The 25,663-nt window shown below is 45.1% G+C and overlaps 2 protein-coding genes across 5 annotated transcripts in view; both read right to left on the bottom strand.

Moving 5' to 3' along the window:
* usp53a (ubiquitin specific peptidase 53a) overlaps positions 1-17,533 on the bottom strand; it is a 43,336-nt gene extending 25,803 nt beyond the window's left edge. The window contains exons 1-2 of one of the 4 annotated variants that reach the window (XM_084691435.1): positions 17,513-17,533; positions 582-1,224 (exon numbers count right to left, since the gene is read on the bottom strand). In XM_084691435.1, coding sequence (XP_084547561.1) covers positions 582-725 — 144 coding nt within the window. In that variant the 5' untranslated portion in view covers positions 726-1,224; positions 17,513-17,533. Of the gene's footprint in view, positions 1-581; positions 1,225-8,438; positions 9,020-17,512 lie in introns of those variants that run through there. The other 3 variants (XM_084691432.1, XM_084691433.1, XM_084691434.1) reach the window with 3 other exon arrangements.
* Positions 17,534-18,317: 784 nt separating this feature from the next.
* Positions 18,318-25,506, bottom strand: myoz2a (myozenin 2a). The gene is made up of 6 exons (XM_084691834.1): positions 25,365-25,506; positions 24,329-24,418; positions 22,826-22,992; positions 21,269-21,410; positions 19,155-19,338; positions 18,318-19,000 (listed from the first exon to the last, which is right to left on the bottom strand). The coding sequence occupies exons 2-6, from the start codon at positions 24,408-24,410 to the stop codon at positions 18,751-18,753; spliced, it is 825 nt and encodes a 274-aa protein (XP_084547960.1). The 5' UTR covers positions 24,411-24,418; positions 25,365-25,506; the 3' UTR covers positions 18,318-18,750.
* Positions 25,507-25,663: the final 157 nt, after the last annotated feature.

Genomic DNA, 25,663 nt, shown 5'->3' with positions numbered 1-25,663 from the left:
TCTTGGAAAATGTGTCACTTTTCCTGTTCAACCTACGTGTAGCAAACAACAGCAGGGGATTGAGTAATCACTCCTAAAGATCCAAACCTGGGTGTGGAACTCGCATATCTCACCCTCCATAGTGAGAGACTTGTTATTCTGCCTGCATGTAGTATCAAACTAACTTATTTAATCATTTATGTTTATGAAATCCAGGTTGGCACTGCGACAGATAATATAATCTGTGCACTGATAGTATAATCTGGGAGCGTTAAGAGATCACATTTTATGTTGTACATGAAGAACAATATAAAGACTCATTCATCCAAAACAGTAATACTGGTTGACTGACAGAGATTTGTCTAACCAGCAAAGAGATCTGGGTCCATTTGCATTCATTGAAAACACTGTGTGTCCCACTGCCACTTGGCGTTAACTTGGGTTCAGGTCACGTGAAAGATTGCATTTTTTCTGGTAGAAACCAGTACTTTTGAAATCCAGTGGGCTTTCAAATGCCTGTTATCAAAGCCAATCAATTACAGCTTGACAGTGAGAAATTAGCCATTAACTTTACAGGAAACCGGGTCCGAACCAACTCTCACCTGCACGGCACTGTTGAGGAAGCAGCTGTTTTGTCCCGGCTCGTTTAGCAGGCCTTTGGTGGGGGCCAGGGAGAGCATGCTCCCTGGCTGGTATGATTTGGCAAGATTGCCCCCCGGCTTCCTGAAGAACTTGACCCATGCCATTGGATAGAGGGTCTGCCTTAGGGACAGGTGTAAGGTGAGGTCCCGGGCCTCGTGGGCGCTGGGTTGGTGCCTCCCTCCTGAAAAGGCTGAGGCTACGTTATTCCACAAGCAGCAACTGCCTCCCTTCTGCACATGGGGGTCTGATCCCACCTCTCCCCAGCTCTGGAGGAAGGTGACTCGATCCCGCCTAGAAACCCTGAAGAAACGTCTGGAAGCAAACGTCTCAGTGGTCGAGAGGTCCACGGATAATCCTTCTTTCGCTTTTTGAAGACTTTAGTTGGACTGTTGAGGAATGGGCTTCAGTCATTTCCTTGATGACTGGGCGCTGGGGGCTTTCAGAGTTGGAGAGGCAGTGTGGCCCGGGTATCTCTGAGAGCTCTCCTCATAGCCCTGACGTTGCTGCGGTCAGTCAAACGGAATCAGTCAGCCCTCCCCCAAGTTCATCCATACGGGAGATCTACGCAGGCAGCTCTTACCATTGGATTTAATGGTGTCTGATCTGTTCCAAAAAAAAGATATTTTAAGAGTAGAGCTGTAATTTCTGAAACATAATTTAAGATTAACTACACAGCCACACTGTATGCATTCAAAAAATATATATATATAAGTAAAAATAAAAAAGTATATATATATATATATATATATATATATATATATATATAAAGTTTGGACACATTGTCCCATTCAATTGTATGGGAAAATGTTAATACTTTTGAATGGTACTATATATAAACATTTTTCAATGGTCAAGTAAGTGGTAATAAGCACCTTTGTGGATACGTTTCCAGGTCAGTAGATTGACACCCTCTCAATATGCACTACTGTTATGTAAACAAAGCTTATATATTAACCATGGGTGCCCTTTGCACCAAATGTCTCTGGATGAACAATTTTCCTTCCAACTACTTTATTTCAAATGGGGTAGTTAGTTCAATAAATAAAATACAAATTACTGATCAGTTACTATTAAAAGAGTATTTCATAGTATTGAGGACAAAACAATGTAGGCATGTACATCCACTGCTGTAAGGTATGTCAGTATTAAGGCAGTATTAAGAACAAGCCGTAATAGAGGAATTGTATTCCAAGTTTGCCCAGTTGCAGCGCAGCATGTTTACCATGCAAGTTCATCAAATAAGTGATTTCAGATGCATCCATGCCTCGTCAACTGCCAGCCTTGTTGGCAGTCAACTTGCATTAGAATGGCAATGGAACGACCTGACCTGCCCTGCTCTGGTCTGATGCTTGAGTAAGCTTGCATAAAAAACATGACCTGGGCTGTACAGCATGACACAAGCCAGTCTCTAGGTTCTCTACTAATGTTAAAAGCACCATGAACCCACAAAGATAACCCTAACCAACCAGACTAGCTGTTGGTGCACAATACTGCCCGTTAGCCACTGTCCCCAGATTCAACCCAGGTCTAAGGCTGTTGAAGTTCAATGCAATAATATCAAGGTTATGAGAGTTGCATATTCCATTTGGGGGTTCGGGGTGGTCCAAGAGCACAAACCAATGGTCATGGCATGACAATCCAAATGTTGACATACACATAGTGTCTCTTTCTCGTGACAGAGCATACAGACAATACCTAACTTTCTCTGTCTCCAGTTTCATCCCAAACTAGTCTGGCAACATTTATGTCGTGGCATCCAAGAAATGTCCTCCTTAAGAAAATGTGACAACAGCAGTGAAACTAGTTTAATAGCAGTGGAACTGGTTAATAGCCAACCCGATTCTGACCACTGACCAAGTTTGTGTGTGACCTCATCTTCCAGCCTTAAACTCAGCCAAACCCTTGCTCTAGGCTCCAAGTTTCTCATTTGCAACCAACCTCCTTAGCAACAACATTCCAAAGCAATCACTTAGGCTCAGTGTTGCTAAAGAGCTCTCGTCTTTGGGATTAGATGCAATGCTGGAGGGGAGAGTGGGGAAACTGAACACTCCCTCACCGCCCACCTTCTAACTCCTCCACCTGACCCATGCACACTGAATATCCATACTGCAAAACCTCTAGCAGACAAACACCTCACACACAGCAAATCATTTACTGTAAACCTATTGGCTCTCAAAGCTCATGTGATCAAATGTGCCCATCAATTCAAGGAAGTGACAAGCAAAAACAAAATTAATCCTCAGTGTCCAATATGTGCCTGAAATGATGGAGATGATGGAGAGTCTCATAGGCATAACTCTGATGTGTCCAACCCTCTAGGTTACAAAGACAGGAAACCACCTTTATTATCTAATATTACTGTCATCCAAGGAACCATATTTTGAACGGATATGAATTCTTGATTACCGCTATTAGAGAAGGGTATTTTCTGGCATCTGAAGATATCACATAAACCTCCAATATAAATGACTTGGAACCAAGAGCATTAGCCCTGCAAACCCATTAGCCCCGCAAGCCCATCATGGCTATGAATGAGAGCACCACAGAAAGATCATTAAGCCTGATAATGAACTTGGCCTTTTCCATTGTTTTATAAAATCAATTTCTTAGGAGATAAATTATGATGAAAACATCATATCAAAACACATAGAAAAAAACTGAAAAATGCTTGAAAACAGACTGTGTAAGAAGCCATCCTTTAATTACAAATATCATCAAATGACAGAGTATGTTTCGACATATGCTTACTTTAGAAAATAATATTGTATTACAATACTCCATTTTACCAACGCTGTGTTATCTTCTGTTACACAGACAGAGCGAAAAATGACTTGCATCTACCTTGAGAATAGGTGATATCAGTGTGTCTCAACAACACTTCACTGAGGGCAGAGCTTGGCTCCTTCAACATTCCATGTTGCTTCCCTTCAAACAATGCCATCACAAGCAGCCATCTCAGGTTTCTCTGTTACCCCACGCATTTACGACCATCACACTTAACAGTGATTACCAAAGTTAATACGAGTGTCATCTCATTTTCTTTCATGGCATGCAGCTGTTTCGGAGAGTGCATTCTCATCAGGGTATTTACTTGTCTATAATCAGCCATTTCATTGTCATTTGTGTCAAGACAACCAAAAAATGCCATGCAGGCTGTCAGAATGACGTGCATGCCTAAGGAAGAAGCAATACCGGACAAACAGACCTTCCCCTGACCTGGATTGGCTGAATACCAACTCCCATGGGACATACCTTATCTTTCATTCCAAACCGACACATACCAAAACCATTTTATAGTCCCAAAGGTCTACAAAGGGGTGGAGCTCATATTAACAGAATACACAATGACAGAACCAAATCCCTTTTAACTGCTGGATCAAAGCTTGCTGTCAGCGTCAGTGACAGACCGATTATCATGTAAAAAATGCGTCACGGTTTCAATGAGAGCACAGTGGTCAAAGATGTGTAAACTATCTGCTTCCTGAAGTCCTGGGTAGACATAACGACCTGATCCTCACAAGGCCTGAGATGTCCGTCCACACTGCCCTCCTTCCAGTCTGGAGCCTGGATGACATCATTTCCTCCTGGGTGTTGTTCATTAAGTGTTTGGACAGTTTTAGAAGACTGAATGATGTGTTGAAGAGCTTCAGGTTTGTTACAAATACAAACTACATGAGAAGAATTAAGTTATTATTGTATTCAAGACCGTTTGACTTTGGTTGAACAATTGTGGTTTACCTTACAGGATCTAAAAGCATTTATAGATCGACGTTAACAAAGAGCAATAATCTGAAAATTGACCATGAAATTAGTAACTTATAATTCACAAGAACAAAACCAAATATCAAGTTGAACTTTACCGTGCCCATCGTTAACCTGACAAAAATTAGATCCAGATTTGATGAAGAGCCAAGCAAAAAGGGTCAGAGGTCATTTCACTTTCCAGGATTTGGCAGAAGTTCCAGGAAGCTGTGAGACTTCCTGTGTAACACAGGGGCTGGGGAGATAATTGTCAAGTGACTTTCAGGACTGACTTAGTTTCATGATGTAGCAAAAACGCTAAGGCTAGCACCTTCAAGCAATCAGCCGAACAGTCTGTATTGTGCATCAGCATATTTGACAGGGTGACGCTGTCGGTTAAGACATGACCGTCACATACGTGACCTGAGCGCCGGGGCGGGGAAAGTGAAGTCATCTGTTACAGTCATTTATCAAATATTGGATAGCCTCGTTAGGAGTGATGTAATTGATCCCTTGTAAATGCTATATGTCAAGAGCATATAATGAAATTGATCGGTTGTGAAACATAACCAGTTAATCCAATACATTCAAGGTGAACGGACACCACAAACCAAGATGACAGATGGCATAGTCCTGATTAAATGTAAAAGACAACATGTTTGTTACTGGGTCTCAAATCACGTCTAAGCTTTGCTGTACATCACATACTCTAATGGGCCATTTTTTGCACATTCAAGGATTAGATGTCCATTCCAGCAGCATAATGTTTCCTTCATTATCAATATTTACTGTCTCCATCTAAAAGTAAGAACATGATGTGTTCATTCTCATTGTGTTTTACGACATTATACATACAGTCCAAAGGCACTTACCACTGAAACACAAAACAGGTCCACGATGATCTACTTACTACATGCACCATTTGTGTGGCTATGGATAAAAGCATGTGCTCAATGAATGGAGTGTTAACTTTGTTCGAGCCTCTTCCTAAGCAACTTTGGATAAATATCTCGTGGCTGTAGCTCAGTGTGCTTTTGCTCAATGCAGATCAATACATCATCCCCCCAAGTTGGCACGTTCCACACCTGCGTGAGTGCTCCCACTCTGCAACCCCTCCACTGTCTCCGTTCTGATGGATGGCTCTCCGAATAGAAGAAAACACTCGACGGCAGAAGGGGCTCCCTTGGGGTTGCAAAAAAACTCTGTTCTCTGAGGCCGACTGCGGCAAAACCGCGTTGTTTATGGGATGGTTGAGCATACTGTGCCTCATTTTCAAAGGTCACGTTGGAACAAGTTGCTGTTCTCTTTCGGTACTTTATTGGATTCAAACGGAACTGTCTGTATTAGAGGAGTAACAGACATTATGTATCGTGCATACTTTTGTTTGGCTTGAAACAAAACATGAAGCAACCGTCACGTGACTCACAAGTGTGACAAGTGTGACGTCTGATCCCTCTCTAAGCATGTGACTAGCTGCATTCACTGGGAACAAGAATGACAGAATCAGTTAACTTCTTAGATAAATACCAAGGAAGGGAACAGATTCTGGCATCAATGTTGACACACTTGGGAGGTTTGTAAGTATAATGACCTACCCAGCAGTGGCGTTCTACACTCTTGAGCTGCGTTTGTTCATGAACGTCTTTGGCCATTTCAGAGAACTACCATAACAAACAGCACTGTCTCGTCCAGCTGGAGACTTGCGTTGCAGTGTGGTGGTCTCAAACTTTAAAACTACAGTGAGTAACGGTGAAGGGAGAGTTTAACTTTAATGATTGTGGGGATCTTAACCACACGCACACCAACTCCCAACACCTTGTTCAGGCAATTTACAGACTGTATATATGGTTTTCATACTGTGGTGTCTTAATTTCCGGAGATATTGCTTAGAAACCCTTGACAATCCTGCAAATTTCCCCCAGTGTGGGACTAATAGAGGATTATCTTATTTTATAATTCCTGTACAAATTATATCATTATTTTTCTTTACTACTGTAGTGTGCAATTTCCTGGAATATTGCTTTGAAACCCTTGACTCACTTTCAACAGAACAAACATTGCATAACTGCTACTCCTTTGAATATCTTAAGTATAACTACTGCACAGTGTAACTGATAGTTCTGACCATTTACAAAAGAGGACCCGCGAGTACAAACACACACAAACCCCAGCTTAGAGAAATGAAACGTGACCCTCAACTCCAACCCAGTAATAACAGGCCGAAACAGAACTAGTGAATTCCCACTGGACAGGAGACGTGGTAGAAGGCTAATGGTAACAATACAGCAGTGGTTTCCTGTACAGGGCTTCCTGCTGAAAGCTCACGACGTTCCAACACACGGTCACAGCTTTGAACCCTGTGACACTGAATAGGTCATCCCCACCTCGCTGAGTCACTCAGCGCACCCACCTTTCTAGTCCTCTGAGGAAAAGCAGAACAAACGTATCTGTTCCTGGACTCATGTTTTAAAGGACTTCATTGAAATAGAACATCCTCCCCTCAACTATGCAGACTACTTCCTAAATGTTTTCCTGCTTCCCAGCAGCCTGCCAATAAATGTCAGAGCCACAATGCTGGTCAACAGCATTATTTCCCTTCTTCCTAAAACCTGATTAATGAGTTTCTTAAAATTCGGCAGCGATTTACAAGCGGCAGGTGATGAGGACAGATATTTTAGGTGGTCAGCACCATCTGTGCTGATGTGTAGTTTCATGACATAAGGCTTGCTGATACAAGTCTAGTACAACAGGAGTAAAGCAAGATAATTAAAGGCATTATATACTAATCCTTGCTGTGCACAGTTTTTTTGTTGTTTATAATGCCATTCTTTTAGACGCCTTATTGTTTTATTTAAAATATCAGAAAAATATAAAATAAGGGACTGAACTATGCAGTGTAAAATTGAACTTAATATCACAGTTGGACGATCAAAATTCTTATAGTGCATTTTAAGTTAAGATATTTTTATGGGAAAAAAAAGAAAGAATAATATGGGAGGGGAGTCAGATGGCTGAGCGGTGAGGGAGTCGGGCTAGTAATCAGAAGGTTGCTGGGATCGATTCCCCGCCTTGCCAAACGACGTTGTGTCCTTGGGCAAGGCACTTCCCTGTACTTACTGTAAGTCGCTCTGGATAAGAGCGTCTGCTAAATGTAAATGTCAAAAACTACTTTGAAAGTTCTGACTGACCTAACCATAATTGTGATGAGTACATCTTATTTCTAAAGAGTTTATCAACTTTTCAAAGAATTAGTCTATTAAGCTTGTTAACATGACTGAGTCATTGTAGGCGATGTCTACAAGAGAACGAGGATCAGTTGCTTAGAAAGAACACTTAAACTGTGCATTTTATTATGGACCTGAATGATTCATGCTACAGAGACAACAATAGCACCTCTGAGGGCTAGAATTGTCAGTCAAACTAATGTGTTAATGAGTCCAGGCAACTGGGTGTGTGGGAGGGGAAACTTACTGCATTATCTGGAAAACTCACAAAGGAGTACCAGTTGTACTCACTGGCCTTATAATAGAAACTGTATTTTATAAGTCCTGATTTATATGGAGAATATCAAGGCTACAATTATATACTCTAAATGTTGATACCGTTTTACCAGACCGTATGTGGAAACTGAAAGTCGGGTCTCATTGAAGCATCCTCTCCTGTGCATTGAGTTATTATAGAAAATATAATCGTGGTCAATGGCCTGTAGGAGTAGCCTATGAAGCACTATGAGTAGTAGGCTAATTCTTCACATCCATTTTGCTCGACAGACCACTCTACGATGTGTATCGTTATTTGTTAGCTTGTGTTTATTATTATAAAAACATACTGACCTGACAACACAAATGCAAGACACGTCTTTGTGACCAATAATGTTGCATACAGGAAATAACACGACCAACTGCATTATTTTTGCACCTTAACAATCTAACCTTGTATAATTAACTATAAAATAGCTGTTTAGACATACCACAGATATTCCAACAGCATCGCAAAGTGTCCCCTAATGTAATTTAGGGGGATGTAGTAATGCAACGACGTTTTTAGTTCACAATGGACAAATGTTTTCAGCTCACCTGAGAGCAGGTAAATTTCTTCCGCCTCATGCGCATTGATGCAAGAAAAATGGCGATGAAAAGTTTGAAGATCTTCAATTTAATACAAACTTAAGAAAGCGAAACTCACCTTGTAAAAAACAAGTAAAAAAATATATCCAGTAGTCTATCTATATGTAAAAACTGCAAAGGTTCTCAAAGCGATTCCGTATACAATTTAAACGGAGTAGTTTTGTTGAGCGCAGGGTGAAATTTGACGTTCTACCCTAGTCCTTCTGAGTGGGAAAAATTCTTGGCTGTGTGTTATAAACGTTAACAAATCATGTTAACGACATTTTCGTAGGAGAAGTTCACTGTGTTATTGATCTTAACTTATGCTGTCTTTCCAGTTATCCGCGCTGTCCCATTCAGTTGCCGTATTCCGGGTTTCCGGAGTCTTGTAATTCTATTGCAGTTGTTGATGTGCGGCGGTAGTGAGCAATGGTCGACTTCGGCACCTGGAACTCTGGATTAGTGATGTTTTCAGAGCTGTGAGGTCAAACCCCGCCTCTTCAGCACTGTATTTACTGCAGTCTCTCACACACTGTACACGACTGCACGTTCGAACGCACCGATTCAGACCGTTTCAATGCGAAGGGGGGAGTCACACTCGCAGTTAGGACACTTAATACTTTCAATCACGTAGTTGCATCAGTCGTTTTAGACTGTTGTAGATAGATCGGTTGCAAACCCTTTAACAGTGCCTGCATTTAAATGTATCTAGCTCTACTCTACCTGCCATCGGTTTTAATAATTCAGGTATCCATCCAAATTTCCAGAATGATGTAGTTAAGCGCATCAATTATAACACTGCTTGAGGATTATGAAGAAGTGAAAGCCGTCCGAGAGAAATGTGATGTAAGGCTCCCTTCATCTAAACACCATCTGCCTGATTCTGTTATATAAAAAGTAATGAAACACAATTAAAGCATTTCCTGGTTTTCCCAGTCACAGTGTCTATCCTAACTACATCACTACATTCTTTCCAGTGGTGTACTCAGTTACATAAGACACCTTATGTGTCCCAATATGTTATGGGCGCAATGGACAGACGTTATTAATTTGAGAAAACTAATTTCACAACATGCTAACAATTGATGGTTGATGGCTATTAAGTTTCATAGTTCTTGCTCTAGCCATTACTCACTGAAGGGAGGTGGTTTGCTAGGCCACATCTTCACTAAATGAACTGTGGCTCAATATCCAGTTTCTTCTTACTAAGAAAATGTAACATTTTAAATGTGGCAGCAATTGCCTGTAGGATGGGAGGTTAATAAAAAACTAAAATAAAAAAAACATTTATCCCAGTACCTCAAAAATGAAAAGAAATGTTAGTCAAAGTGATCATAATTAGAATCAAATACAAATCACACAAAGGAAGTTGTTTTTTTTTTTTTTGATAAGGGGCTCTCCTTATGGGAGTTACTTGGGATGCAGCGATACATTATGCTCTTGTCTGTGATTGACATACTACACACAGACTGGACACATGCAGGTGATAATCGGCAAACTCATCAGCACTCCTCATGATGCACTCTGGACTTACCTCACGCTAGCCAGAGACTCTGTTTTTCAACTGCAAGGTCTGGTCCACTGTTCTCTGTGAAGCAATCGAGGTGCTCTCTGACTCTATATCCCTGGTCTTGGTATGTTACATGGCAGTATTTTCTGTTGCCCAGCTCCACATATCTTGCCAAATTTAGAGTTACAGCACCATTGCACCCTTTGATCACTACATATTATATTAAGGAGACTAAGGATTTGTGAAACTTGTTCTGGCATATCATTTGGTCATGTTTTCTTTGTGTATTTCCCAATCTTTTGCAGTTATATAATGGGATATTTTCCCCGTCTGAGTGTGGTCACTTTTCTGTGCATTTAACAAAGCACATTCACATCAAAGGTTGTAAACTGATGTTTATTGTAAATAAATTGTAAAAATCAAATTGCTGCAGCTAGGCACTGGTTATGCTATAATGACCTGTAGTTGGGATCATAGATACTGTCAGTTGTCCAATATGGCTCAATCGTCTTTACTCAGACCAAAGGTCTAACCGTGTTTGTGAGGGATAAACATTGATTCTCTAATAACACTGTAAAAGAGTTAGAGGAGATTTTGAGACAGTGATAGTGCAGTGAAAGGGTTCACAGTCTCTCCGGAAGGCCCATGCCTTCCCCAGGAAGTACTCGAAAGAACCCATAGAGAACACAATGCCTTTCACCCTCAGCAAACGTTTTCCTCTGGGTCACATTAAGTTCCCTCTTAAAAAAATAATTTTAAGCGATAGAGAAACAGAGTCAGGTCACTGTAGTCTCTATCTGGTCAGTCACTAATCAAAACTTTGTAGGCTGGTAGGCACAGGCTTCCTTCCCCTGTAGGGAATGTTCTCCACTAGGAACAGGGTGGAACACTTCAAATAACATGGCCAGGAACATACCTATGGCAGAAGGCTTTGATATTAAACAAGATGCAGCAGGAAGCCAGTAAAAAGTCGACCACATGACCTGGCCTTATGTTAGGACTTTAAAGTGATGTTGAACTGAAAATATTGTGGTTTGATTTCACATGATGCCAAATTTCTCCCAGAGGGCGGGAATTTAGCTTCTGAGCACACACGATGAGCAAAAGGGCTGTTTTGAAATTGGCAGGATGTTTCAATCTCCTTTAGAAGCTCCCCGTTTTCAGTGTTAGACATTCTCACCTCAGGTGTGTCCATGCTTTGAAGTAGTGTTACTGAATATCCATCCATATGGATCGAGCTATCCTCTTTCATTCTAGTATGGAAAACAAGCTTCAAAGTTTGTTTGGGCTGGTGGGTGACCTTGGTGACACTTTGCAGATCAGCAATTGAAGGCACATATTTTGCGCTGCATCAGCACGACTGCTTCGCGACACTGAGCCTGTCTGAAAATGGTTGTATAGTTGCAGCGTGTGCATGCATACGTCATTGTCCGGTTGGAAAGGGCTGTAAATGACTTGAAGGAATAATGGCTCATTGGGTTTCCACTGTCCAGTTTTGGATCATTGGCCTTTGCAGGACATGGCCAAGCCTATAAGCATGCGTGCCCTTACCGCAGTGTAAGAACTTAGACCATTTGAGCTAGTCATCGGTGGAGGCATTTGAGAATTTCAAGTTTGAGAATTGAGGTTTTCAGTGATTCGACATTTTGTCGATATACTTGACTTTTTTATATATATACTTGACTTTTTTTTTAACTGGGCCACAGTTGTAATGTATATATACATTGCAGTTGTTCCATTATAAAACTTGTAAAAGGCCCAGAAATGTTAATAGAAGGCCCCTACAAATTACAGGTTGTTGATTTATGAAGTCAAGTTGCTAAGTTTGTGTTCCTGCATTTCTCATAGATCTTCCTCCACTTCCTCATCCTCCTCCTCCACCTCCTCCTCCTCCCCACCAGAGCCCAAGCAACCACCAGCCTGTCTCTTCTCAACACAGGCTTCCCAGGTATGACAACTCACTCTGCTCCGGCAGGCTTCAGTATAATCAACCTTAAGTAGGTGAACACTTGGAAGGGTCACTGAAAACATGTCTCCATCACTATTCATGACACCTTTGCAGTGTAGAACAAGTATTACAGCAGACCAGTGTTTTTCTCAAAATAGGAAGGATAGACTTAGATTTATGTATGACTTTCAAGAGTTGTGCACTATGTGTATTGATTCAGTCAAAGTCGTTAAGTACCCAATACCCTCTGCAAACACTGCAAAGTGGAGCTTTAACAAATGGCAGACCAAATCGTTCTTGAACACAAATCTAACAGCATAGCAAACCAGTGATCCTCTGCCACGGCAGAGTTGTGAAGGACATTTTAATTAAAGATTAATTAGCTAGACTTTGCCAGCTCTGCAAGGAGACACTGCACACAGTAAACGCCCCTCTGAGAATTGGTACCATTGGCCTAGGTTCTCACCTTGAGAGAAACCCTGGTGAACACTCTACGTTTTGCTGAACACACTGCTTACTTGCTGCTCAAATGTCAAACCCATGTTGCATGGCGACATTCCAATTCATTTTTCACTATTCCCACTAGTCCACAAAGTATATAAAAATACAAGCTGTAGTTTTGAATTCTATAGAGTTAAAAGCAGAAACTCTGTCTCTGTGATTGCCAAGTTTTCTCTGAGTACCGTGTCATTTAGTTTAGTTTATTATTTTCATAAACTTTTAATATAGACGAATGATAAGTCAAATCGACCAACCACACTGCTGGAAGAAATCAGTTCATGTTTACATTAGACCGACAGCTTTGATTCGCTGGTGACCTTGATTGACTCACCAGACATCTAAATGTTTTTTCACCCCAAATGTAGAGTACCATTTGAAGGACAGCGGGATATTTTCAGCATCACTGTCTGGCTTTGCAATCCATATTCATTCTATTATTGGCAATGGTTGGAAATGGGGACAGACTCTGCTGCAATCCAGACACATCGCTGGGGCCAGCAGTCCTGCTGAAGGCTTGCCCATTGCGACATTCTGAGATAAAGTGCACTTAGGCCTGCATGGAAATCAGTGTACTATAAAGTGCCCTCTGACTACTTTCATAAAATAACAGAATACTTAATGTCAAGTTTTCGAATTGCCAACAGTTCTGTATATTGACTTTTGCTTTCTTCCACCAAATATTCAGGACACTTTATAGAAAAAGCAAACCTGAACTGTTTTAAAACTAATGCAGAAGCAATAGTAATCATATCCAAATTTGGTACTGAGATATAAAGGGGAGTTTACAGTGGACATACATCATGTGTTCATTAACCTATGGTAATGGTAACACACTGAGGTGACCTTAATGAGTGACTTCATTGTAAATGCAAATGTTGCTATTTAAACCTTAATTAAGCCTATTGTACTAACTGTGAGCAATATTCATGAGAACATTTTTGCATACATTGCCAAGAACACTTATGTTCTCACCAAATGGTAAACATGTGCTTGCATGTGTGTGTCCTGTGTACAAAACCGACTCTAGCCCCACCCTTCTCAAGTGACAATCCAGACATGTTGCCCTTTGTAAATCGTAATCACACACAAGCAGCAATGACATCAGGAGTAATGACAGGTTACTCAGGTGCTCTAAAAGAAAAAAGAGAAAAAGACAAAAGACAAAAGAGAGAGAAAAAATGAAAAAGCATTTCTCTAAAACACTGTAAGTTCCGTTGTTATTGAGTTACCACTAATGAGCAGCTCCATAGGATGTGAGTATCCCAGGGTTATGTAAGAGATTAGGCACGCTGCATTGCAACAATAGGGGCCATGGAAGGCCACAGAAGGAGACAAGGGAGGTGCTTCTCAAATACAACTCCCAGCATTTTTTAACTAGGAATTATAATCCCCTAATCATGGTATGGCGGAACTATTGTGTAATGTTTTTTTCCCCCTCTGAGACACAAGAACACTTGAGACTAAAACATTGTGTACTCATCACAAACAAACATTGTGTGCTATTACCCAACCACATCTGAAACCAAGGGAACGAGTCGTGGTGGATTCTGTGGGTTGTGATGGAGAGGGTGTAAGATAAAAACAACTTTGTTCCACATAGCGGTCGTACAGCTCCTATTCACCGTGACATAGCATGAAGTCAGAGTGAAGTCACAGTGTGACATGATTTCACAACAAACCCTGACAGATTTGGAAGAATGAGTCACAACAAGCCCTGACAAAAGCCGGATTGTGTTGGACCGGTGGAGATGCCACTGTAATGTGGTGCTTCTGTGTCCTCGGACACATTCATTGATCCGACGTGCTGTGTCTAAGTACGGAAAGTAGTACGATCAAAGTAATCTGCCTGCCTTCTCAGCCGCAAGCAGGCGTGCGCTACCTCTCCTGCAGCAGAGGGAGCAGAAAAAGGTGATGACATAAGCATCGCTTTTTGGCAATCGTCCATGTTACATTAACGTTGGCCCGCGGCCAAGGGGGTGATTGTGATGTATTGTGCTGCTGTGTTTCGCCGTATCCGTGGCAGCATGGGCAGGCACTCGCTGGTGGGAGCGATGCTATCATCCCAGCACTGTCCGCAACAGGAAGGAATGGCCCCTCAGCATCTGGGGGATAAGATACATTTATTGTTCTTTCCACTGCGACATCACAAAATGAGTGGGTGGTGGCGGTGTGTGTGTGTGTGTGTGTGGGGGGGGGGGGGTACTTGAGGAGGGGGGGGATCCCTCATTCACCTCCCCCCAACGTTCCATTCAGATTGCTTCTTTGTATGGCCACAAGCGGGGCCGGAGTCCCTCCTCTTTGTCACCCGTTGAACCGGGGAGAGGAGGCACTGTGTCGAACCCATGGGACGGTGGCCCTATGGATCTCCCGTAGTCTCCCAGGCTTATTTACCTCCAGAGCAGGTTGCGCCTTATGAGTTCACTAGCCCTGCGCGATCACGGACCAGTGAGTAGAGGTTAATGGGTGGGAGGGCCGTTCAGCCGGGAGGCCTGGGGATCTGCTCCCTGTGGTGGAGGTCAGAGACTGACTGTGGAAGTACACCAGTTTAATTGGTCACTTGGGGACGCGGCTTGGCATGTAAACAGGAACTAGGGTACGTTGGGTGGGAGTGTTTCGCCATCCTCGCTGTGTCTACTTATTCAAATCAAACTACCTTGGGCACCCCGGCGGCTCACCGGTCAAATAGACGGATGCCCTACCGCAGAAGCCTGGGTCTGACTCCGACTCCATTCTCTGCATGTCCTTCCCTCGCTCTCTCTCTCGTCCTACATTCCCTGTCATTCCTCTTCTGCCCGTCCAATTAAAGCAGCCCTACAAACATTCAAACGGCCTGTCATTCGAAACCCCTTCAGTGTCGTGTCTTTCGCTCGCGTCACATGAACGCAGAGCTCGGCGTGCGAGTTCAGTGCATTCTTCCGCTGAAATCCGCTCGAGTACAGCACAAACGAGGCAGTCGCAATGTGGCGGCAAGCCGGTAATTAGTAGTGATGGAGAGTGAGAGCCGTGGGGCATGTCACATGGCTGAGCTGTCTGTCGCAGACCGGGAGCGACAGTCCCACCCTGGGACCTCCTCCTGAAGCTCTGTTGAGGCCTGTGCTCAGCCTGATTGAGTGAGAGGTTAAAGAGTCAAACTCAGAAACACCCTTTGACAATGTTTGGCCTGGCGTGACCTTTCACCTCTACCGTCTCCTACCACCGCTGACTGTAAGCCGACACCAACTCATAGTCTTCCGACCAGTTTTTCTTCTCCTGGGTGTGTTCCACGGAGCTCTCAGTGAGCTCATTCACCTGCTATGTTCCATTTAGTTATCGATCACTTATCCATTGACTCTGGCCTTTTGTCCATGAGTGAAATGTAATGTGGGAGAACCTCACCTTCAGGTTGTTGACACCCCAACATCCATCCTACTGTTTTTTTGAGAAATTATTTATGAGCTCTCATGGAGGTCAAATGTCACTAAAAGTGTCACTCGAGACCTTTGTTACAGTGACAAACGTTGACACATTTAAAGACCGTTGCGCATATGCAGTTTGAAAACAGTGCCGCTTGCACTGTTTGCCCCCAGACAAACAGTATCCTGCATAATGACCTTCTGCAGAGGCACTTCCTCAAAGACACACGCTGATGAACCCTGGCTGGCCTTCAGAACACCTCCTTCTAGCTAATCCTCCAGGTACCCACAGCTTGTCCTTCAAGGCCCAGCGTCAACAGGACCTGGGAAAAATGCCTAAGGGACACCCCAGAGGGGACATAAATAAGGCTTGGCTGAGCGTGTTTTGTGTTCGACGTTTGGACATGTCAGCTGGACATTGTCATTGCTGTGAGGGCAGTTTGAAACCCAGGAGACTGTGGCGCTCGGTCATGACTCGGAAATCAGCAACTCCAGCAGCCAATTAGTTGGCTGTGCGAGATGTCGTGTGGGCACTTTCCCAGACAGATCCTAGATCTGGAATGAAAATGGCAATGACTTTCCTAATTTCTCTTTGGAAATGTAATTTACAACAGGGCATGTCTTGTTCTAAATCTATGTGGTCGGTCGGTCCTGTGGAAGCTTAGAAACCCTCCTGGCACCCTGCTGTTTTCACAGTATTTCTGGATTAAAAGCACTTAGCCTTGGAAGAAACAAGGTGTTCATGATCTTATACACAATCACAAAGCCTGCCTCATATCCCTGCATTGTTAACAGGACTTTATCACATGAAATAAAACAGCCTTGCCCTGCAACGCCCTATAAAAAGAGAAAAAAAGAAAAGAAAATGACATTGGCATGTTGTCCATGCACAATCTGAGATGTGTATCTGGTGTTTGTGTGGCTTGTCTCCAACACCATAGTTTGTTCAGGAGTTGCGGTACAGGACGTGTTGAACCTTCCGGACACTTCCCCATGACACAACCCCTCGGCCTGCCAAGCGCCACGCAGGGCCCTCTCACGCCAAGACACACACCCAGGAGGGAACAGCAGGTGGAGATCAAAGACAGAACGACCAAACCACCGCTCATCCACTCCACCAATAATATTTCCCTTTCCTGCTTTTTGATACCGGCGAGTTCAAAGAGAGTTCAGGCAGCGTTTGATAAACAGGACTGGATAGAGCCAGAGACTTGGCAGCATCTTGGATGCAAGTGGTGTGGGGGGGGGGGGGGGTGCTGTATGGTCCACTGCACGTCCAGGCTAATGGAGAGGAATTCAATAGTACAGCCAAGGGGAGGGGTTGCTGAGGCTGGCACACCACACGGCTAAGGAGCTATGAGCTGGACATGGTGAAGTGACCAACAGTAACCATGACAAGCATTTCCTGTCTCTTGAGGAGCACGGGAGGAATTGCAGCACATTTCTGGAATTCCGTGTATTATTTTGATTTGTAAGTTAAAGTAAAAAACGGCTTAAAACCCAACTGACTAGTTTTGGGGATTTCCTCATTTCCAAAATTTCCTAAATGGGCTGTTGATAGACAGGTTGCTAATTTAGCAGTTCTTTTTCCCGACATGTCTGTGTGGCTTTCTTTTCATGATGTGCAATAAGTAGACAACAGGGAGGAGAAGCAGCCAGAGGAATCTGACACGTGAAGCTCTGTTCCACTCACCCGCCAGCCAGTCCACATCAGCTGACCAGCAATCCTCAAGTCCAGTAAATCCAGCTCACATCAAAAAGCCCTGTCGTATTTCACGCTCGGCATCGAACCTTCAACACTCCGCACGCTGCTGTAGTGACTGACGGGTCTTGTTTTCTTCATCTGGCCTTTGTGTTCGTATTTCTCGCATGGGCAGACGCCCTCACATGTTCATGCCCACTCGCTCAGTTATATCACACTTTTAGCTGCAATTGTGCAATGGTTGTTACACACCGACGAGCAGGCTAGACTCACTCGCAAGCCTGTTACTGACGAAACTCATATTATTCACTCCCCTCCTCAGCAGTGTCCCGCAGATCTTCCGCTATATCGTCAAACTGGGCCCCGTGGCCGAGCCCAGAGACGCGTGGCAATCGGCTCTTCTGTGTGACATTCCGTAGACGCGACGCTAGACACATCAGTCATGTGGCTGGTGTCAGTGAAGCAGATATGATTTGTCAGCCTGGGCGGCACAACCTTGAGGCGTGTCACGTGTGTGGGGCTCTTTGAAAAGGGCCCAGGCAGTGATGGGTTCACGTACTGTGCCACGGTAGAACACAGGTGTGCTGCCCCTCAGCCCTCCGGGGCAGACGGAGCAGGGACACTCTGAACGTCACGGCGCGTTCAGGCGGCGCTCAGTCATAGGGGAACATGTTAACCAGATTCATGCCGCCATCAATCATGGGAAACACTGTAGGCGGCGCGCCAAGGCCTTTCTTTGACGCACAATAGAACATCTATTCGCAGTCAGTCTCACTCTGAAAACTGAAGGAGGAGATTTGTGTTTTACACAGTTTTATTTAGCTTATAAATGATTAGTACAAACAAACACATTTAAGGCAAATATCATCCCTCTTATACACAACATTTTACAGTATACAGTGCAGTACATTCAACTGTATTTGTAAGTAAGTAGTGTTCGCTAGCTGGTGCATATGTTTTGACTGCAGTGGAGGATCTCAGAGTCTTCGACAGATAAGCGAGAAAACACTGTGCACAGTGGGCGTCTAACTCATATTCTCTCTCTTCTATCTCAGTCCATCACTGTCTCCCCCCCCCCTTTATCGCTCTGTCCCTTTTTTCTGTTTTTCTCTTTCTCTCCCTCTCTCTCTCTGTCTCTCTCTTTCTCTGTGTCTCTCTCGATCTCAGCCTGCGCTGACACTAGGATCTCTGGCTCTAAAACCGGGCAGCACGTGAACGCACACACAAGTTCAAAGGTCATCCGACTCTGGGATGAACATGGGGTCCAGGGCCGCCGTGGTGAACAGGAGGGGGGCTCCTGTCCCCGCCCAGCCCAGGGCCGTCCTGTTGAAGGTGGGCCGAAGGTGGGCGCTTCCCCCAGCGTCTCCCAGAAGCTCTGCGTACTCCGGGAAGGCTTCTGCAGGGCCGCTCTCCACCTCAGGTGCCCTGACAGGGGCAGGTTTGGGGGTCTTGTTGAAGCCACCAAAGGGGGTAGCTACCCTGGAGGTGTTGGATTGACAGAGCTAGCATTAGCCGCCAAGCATTCATGAACTCTGCTTTGTTGGAGAAACAACTTATATACTGACAAGCATTTCGACTTGCTGTGTGTGTGTGAGTGTGTGTATGTGTGTAAAAGTCTCTCTCTCTCTTTTACCTATTAAAGCTCTTGTAGCCCGGAGCCTCTGGCTGGGGCTTAGGCTCAGGCATGCCTGTGATGAGGGTATCTGCCAGGGCAGGGTCGCTGATGATGGCTTGGTCCCAGGGGGAGTGGTAGGACTTGGGGACCGCCGTGCTGTTGAACTTCTCTGGGGGAACATCTTTCAGAGGACCCCCGTAGCCTGTTGGAGGGACAAACAAGGGAAGTCAGGGAAATGCCTGGACAGCTTTGGTGCGCGTCGCTGTGGACAAAAGCATCTGCTAACTGAAATTCAGACATTTCAACCGATAGACTTTCAGGAATGTAGAAGCTCTGGTATTAGGACAGAGGAATATAGAAGTACAGAGAATGTTTTTATAATAATAAATAACATGTTTCTTGTGTGGAAACGTGTTAGGGGGGAATGAGGAGCGGCTGGGGGGGTTAGGGGGCCATCCAATGGACTAGCCTTCAAAACCAGCGCGCTTTGCCTGTAGATGGGGGGCTGGCCAACACACAGCATTATATAACAGCCACGGTGTCACATCGAAGCCTTTGACAATGAACAATCCTCCCGACTCTGTGTTTTTCCTCACAGAGGACATGTGGAAAGACCAAAATGCTGGCCGCAGGGTGGAAAGAGGGTGTGGGGGGGTGTCATTATTTATTATCATTTGTTCCCAATGTACAAGCTCACTGTGGAACATGGGATACTTCAAATTCCATTCAAATGCTTGAAATGCAGAGAATGTGTTGTGACAGCCACACAGTGAGAGTTTGATAAATAAAGGACAATTCCGGTTGCATGTGTGGTACCCCAGGCAAAAAAGGGATGAGTGTGCGTGTGTGTGTGTGTGAGAGAGAGAGAGAGAGAGAGAGAGAGAGAGAGAGAGAGAGAGAGAGAGAGAGAGAGAGAGAGAGAGAGAGAGAGAGAGAGAGAGAGAGAGAGAGAGAGAGAGAGAGAGAGAGAGAGAGAGAGAGAGAGAGAGAGAGAGAGAGAGAGAGAGAGAGAGAGAGAGAGAGAGACAGAGAGAGAGACAGAGAGAGAGAGAGAGACGACAGAAGAGAGAGAGTCCAATCCATTCTAGCTGAGACATTTTACAATTGGGTGTTTAGTTCAGATCAATCAGGTGCCTGAACTGCACAAACCCTCGGTTACAGGAAACCAAACTGTTGAGAAACAAAAGACTCACTCCAACCCTAACACCTGGGGGCCTTCCCTGAGCTATTCCAAGAGCCATTACACATTTGATACCCAATACCCCCTGCCCCAATTTTTTTACTGCATCTTGCCGTCTCCACTGACTCCCTCTCAAGGTCTGGGGTAGTCCCAGGAATAGCAAGGCACGCTGCTTCCATGCGCTCATCGTGTAATAGGGGCTCTGCGATTCTGCCGACAGGGCAGTATTGAGGCAGAGTGTGATCTGGGTTTCTAAGCTGGTCTCGATGGTATCAGAGACTGTGGGACACACAGGAAATACTAGTCCTGCTTCCTGTGGGCACACCTCAGCATTTACAACATGATAAACTGTAGTTACCAAACAACAAACTTTAACTGGAAGAGAGAGACGGGAAGGGAGAGCGAGGAAGATGACGAGGGAGAAAGTGAGAGGGGATGAGACAAATTCCTCCCAGGGCCAGGAGATTCCGCACAAGGATAACATGTTTCCCCACATGAAATGAATTTGCCCCTCTGTGCAGAACATGTGGGAGAATTTCAAAAATGTCAAAACAATGAAGACACAATCTCTCTGACTGAGCAAAAGCCTTCCCTTATTACATCCACCAGGACCAGCATCCAGGATCAAACCACCCATTCACTGGGTCCGTCATCGGACTGACTGTAAATGGTTTCTTCTGGATTCCAGAGTTGTTGGGGTTTCAGTGAAAAATGGGCATCAGAAAGCTATTGGTTGACTTGGCTGATGCATTGATTCTTTACGTTACTGGCTAAATGGTTTATTGCCTGCCATTAATATGGAGTGTTTCTTCTGAGTTCGGACTAGATGTTTTTACTGCCGTTACTGTTTTGGGTATTTGTCCTTATCTGTCAGTGTTTTTACAAACTGGTATTTTTATGCCTACTATGTGGCTCTAGCCTTGTCGCCCACACACCCGCCCACGCTGCTCACCAGGGGCGATGCTGTCTGGGTTCGCCTGGGTTCTCTGGTCAGGCGTGTTTGGAGGTGTGGTTGGCGGCTTGACGTCCAGGTGATCTTCTCCATCTGTGTTTTCAGTCGTTTCCTGACTTTCGACCTGCAAAGTAACTCCATTCTGACGGCGAAACCGAAACGAAGGGAGAGAAATAAAGTGTGGTTATCTCCATCCATCTGCTTTCATATCATCTTTATGTTTGTAAAGCTCAAACAACACATATAATGCTATATCTATCGATAAAGGGTTCATACCATGAAGGGGTGGTCTAGAAATGCCATGAACCATAGTGTTGGTTCAAAGGCCAAAATAATAATTGGGAAACCTTGAGCATTCTGTAAGAGCAGCCTCTGTTATCAGGAGCTTCAACATGACTAGCCTGGCTTCTTCTGGCCTTCTGGCCATGTGTTTAATCTGTCCACAATGGGAAGCTTTCATCTCACCCAGTGATATTTGAAATTATTTACTCCTCGACTTCCTCAGGAAATGTTATCAACAACATTCCCCAGTTGCCCCGAGGAGTAAACAAAGGGACTCGCTGTGCCAAGAGCAAGCGTTCCCCATCAATACAATAAGATTAAGGGTTGTAAATGAACCACATCAACGTATTGATTCGCCTTGAGAAAGCAGGGAGTTCATGACATCACTGCCACTAAGTCGTTTTCAATTAGAGCAAGTCCCCTGCATGACAGCGTCCATGTATGCCCGCGCTCCCAGGCCTCCAGAGTCGAGTGGAATCAGAAAAGAGTTCCCCTCAGGAACGTTGTTCCCCTGCCATAGGATGAGAGGCTTTTGCCCTCGTACGCAAGGCTTCTTGGAACCGCACCTGCCCAAGCCCCCTCCCCCGTACCCCTTCACAGGAAACACTTTCAGTTTCCATTTCATCAGGAGGCGTTTTGTATGACTCAAGTGCTTTGTGGGAAATTCTGTGTGTCTGATCTTCCACACGCAGTGGAACAACGCGCTAAGCTAGGTCTTAGGAGCATCGTGCTGCTGGAGGCTGTCTGGAGCAGGTTCCTCGTTCGGAGGAACAGGTTATGAACTCTACAGACTCACATTGGCGAGCTGATTGATGATACTGGATGCCTGTGCACCAGATGCCAGAAACCAATGTAAAAAGTATCCATTTGTTCATGAGAGGATGTGTGTGTAGGTTGGTAGATGGCGGGTCTCCGGACTTAAGCTGACTCACCAGATGGTTTGTTACACATATCCATCTGGAAAGTCGTCCTTGGAAAACTGTTTCAAATAGGGCAGGCACAAATGGATAAGTTGGAAAAACAGATTCTCGTGTGGTCGTGTTCGTGCGAATCCAGATGTCTCTTAAGGTGACACTGGATTCTCCTTCAAAAACGAAACACGAAATCGATTAACTCCAAGGGACCGATAAAGCCCTACTCTACTCCTCGGGCCATTCCTTGATATGCCACTCTGTGACTCTGTAGGAAAGAATCCAAATAAAAGGGTTGCTTCAATCGAAGGCCCTGAGGTTTGAACAGCAGCCTGGTGCGCTGAAAGCCGGGCTGCCTGCTCACATTGATGTGTGTGTTGGTCTGGTTCTGGATGCTCTCGAAGGTGTACTTCTCTGAGCGCCTCTGGCGCATCTTGAAGAGGCGAGAGCCCCGGTTGGAGGACAGCGACAGCTCCTCCAGCATGATCTCCTTGGGGGCGCTCACTTTCTTCCCGAGATCCATCTCTGCATCTGGGCAACACACACACACCAGCTGTGAGGACAGTGTGTGTGTGTGTGTCTGTTGTTTGTGTGAGCTTACATGTGCATGTTGCGGCCCATATTGTCAATACCTATTTGTTGTGTTGACAGTTTGCTGAGCTATGTGCACATCATCTCCTGTAGTTACATATCTATATATATATATATATATATATAATTATGATATAACATATCGTTATATAATTTGATTACTCCAACAAAATATTCCCATTGCGTTGACAATGTTTGTACGTACAGGCCTACGGCACACACGGGCTAATTACATTTGACCAATAATCTATTGGTAAACCACAGCCCCGAATAGCTCCTGTCTTGCTGACGCCGTCTTGCTGTCAATATGATAAACGACGAGCCATCTTATCATGTCAACCTTTCATGTTGGGCCCCTGTCTGTGGTTAGCGCTGCATGCTAGCTAATGCATGCTGATTGTGGAGATTTCTTGACCACTGTCAAAGAGAGAGAAGTGGGCCTGCCAGAGAATCCTACAGCTGTCGCTGGCCCTCAGACGTCCCTGACTGAGCCAGCCCTGCAGTTGTCCGCACACCCCGAAATAGCGCGTTCAAAGGACAACGACAAAGGGATTAGTTACTGGCTACTGGGAAGCTGTTGGTGAGATGATATCTTCTCTACAAAGTCACTTGTAATTGGTGTGTGTGTGCTGGTATGTGGACACCTGTTTCGGAATGCAGAAACCATGATTGAGCACGTGTCTAGATTTGCGCTGTAGTTCAGGATACTTCACGTGCCATACTCTACTGTAGTATACTGTGTGTTCACATGAATGAGCATTGACTTTAACGTTAGAAATCAGCCCAGATAGAGCAGCGAGCGAGAGCAGAGAGTGATAGAGAGCAGGAAGAGAGAGAGCAGAACTAGAGAGAGAGAGAGAGAGAGAGAGAGAGAGAGAGAGAGAAAGAGAGAGAGACAGAGAGAGACAGAGAGAGACAGAGAGAGACAGAGAGAGACAGAGAGACAGAGAGACAGAGAGACAGAGAGACAGATAGACAGAGCAGAAAGAGCAGAAAGAACAGAAAGAGTAAAGAGAAAGACTGCACTGAGGAACAGGAGGAATTAAGAGAAAAGGAGGAATGCAGATAGTGAGCTGATGTGCAGAAGATGCGATGAAGAGTCCGAGAGAGAGAGAGAGAGAGAGAGAGAGAGAGAGAGAGAGAGAGAGAGAGAGAGAGAGAGGGAGAGGGGGAGAGGGGGAGAGGGGGAGAGGGGGAGAGGGGGGGGTAGAGAGCGGGGAAGAGAGCGGGTTGGACAAGAGAGGAAACAAGGAAGTGAGAGGGTATCATGGGATACCTTCAGAGCCCTGGATCTCCCTGCAGATCGCCGCCGCTTGCATCTGCCTCTCTCTCGTCGTCATGGTAGAGAACTGGGACATGGCTGCCGCTGGGGGAACAGAGCCACAGCATGCCAGAGTCACAGGTTGCCGGTACAACAGCGCACCAATCACACTCCACACCCACTGTGTCAAGGCTGCCTCGGGGGAGTCACAGCACGATGCACGGCCGAGTCGGGGTCGCCCCGACAGCACACCTAGCAAACGCCACGCCACAGCAGACAACACGAGCTGTTTGTACGGCCATCGATCGGCCCAACATTACACTTGCCTGCCACGCGCAAGCGGGCAGTTATTAGGGCAGTGAAAAGGGCAAAGTAAGCACATCCCTTTAAATAACCCGGGGGGTTAATAAACGCCGAGCGCGTGCTCTTCAGACATGGCACCTCGCTCGCCTGAGAGGACGCGGGGATCGATACCGCTGAAATGACCCTGGAGGTCTCCGAGAACGGGAGTTCAGAACGGGTTACAGCATGTCACGAGGAGCAGGTGTGGCAGTTTAGAAGATGAGTGGAGCCGTAGTACACAAGCACACAGTACTGTACATGCTGTCTGGGCAAAATGGACAGTACCCTCACATTTTCCTCTTTTAACACATAAATGAATAGAGAGATGAGTAAAAAGTAGCACCAAAACACTTTAGCGTTAGTAGGGTGGATGTGAGGTGGCTAAATCCATGAGGAATTCTTCTTAGTTGTCTGACGAGCAGATCGAAGCTGTACTGTAAATAACTATTATTAGGTCTCCCGTCTCGATAGATTGAAAACAAATGGAGGAAAAACAAGTCATCTGTTGTGAAAACACACAGTTCTTAGGAGTTTACGTAATCGACAAGGAATACGTCAACAGACATTTAGAAGGGTGCAACGACAGGCAGACTGTAGGACTGATAGGAACACGGTGAGGTGCTGCTCCATCTCATTCACAGGAGCACTGACAACCTCCGGGAGAGGTTCCTTTGGGTTTCCCACTGTGAAGGTGGAGTGGCCCCCTTACCTGTGTCAGGCCCCTCCAAGGGAGGGGGGGAGGGTCTCAGGCTGTTGTGTTTGGGTCCCCAACGGAAGCGAGGCCTGAGGCACGGAGGTCAGCCTCGGTAGAGCGACCTGCACAGGTCAATGCACACTGCCCAGCTCTGGGGTTGGCTATGGGTGGGTGGGGCAAGGTGGTGGTGGGGGGAGGGGTTGGGGGGAGGAACCAACTGTCTGGCTAGTTTGGAGAGAGAGGAACTGGATTGTTTGGTTGGGGGTGGGGTGGGAGGTTAGTGACTGGCTGGCTGGTTGGGAGAGAGAGGGACC

Source organism: Hypomesus nipponensis, chromosome 25 (genome assembly GCF_054491055.1).
Source record: "Hypomesus nipponensis isolate SF chromosome 25, ASM5449105v1, whole genome shotgun sequence".
In the NCBI taxonomy this organism is placed as follows: Eukaryota; Metazoa; Chordata; class Actinopteri; order Osmeriformes; family Osmeridae; genus Hypomesus; species Hypomesus nipponensis.
This window is presented reverse-complemented; position numbering and strand designations above follow the sequence as displayed.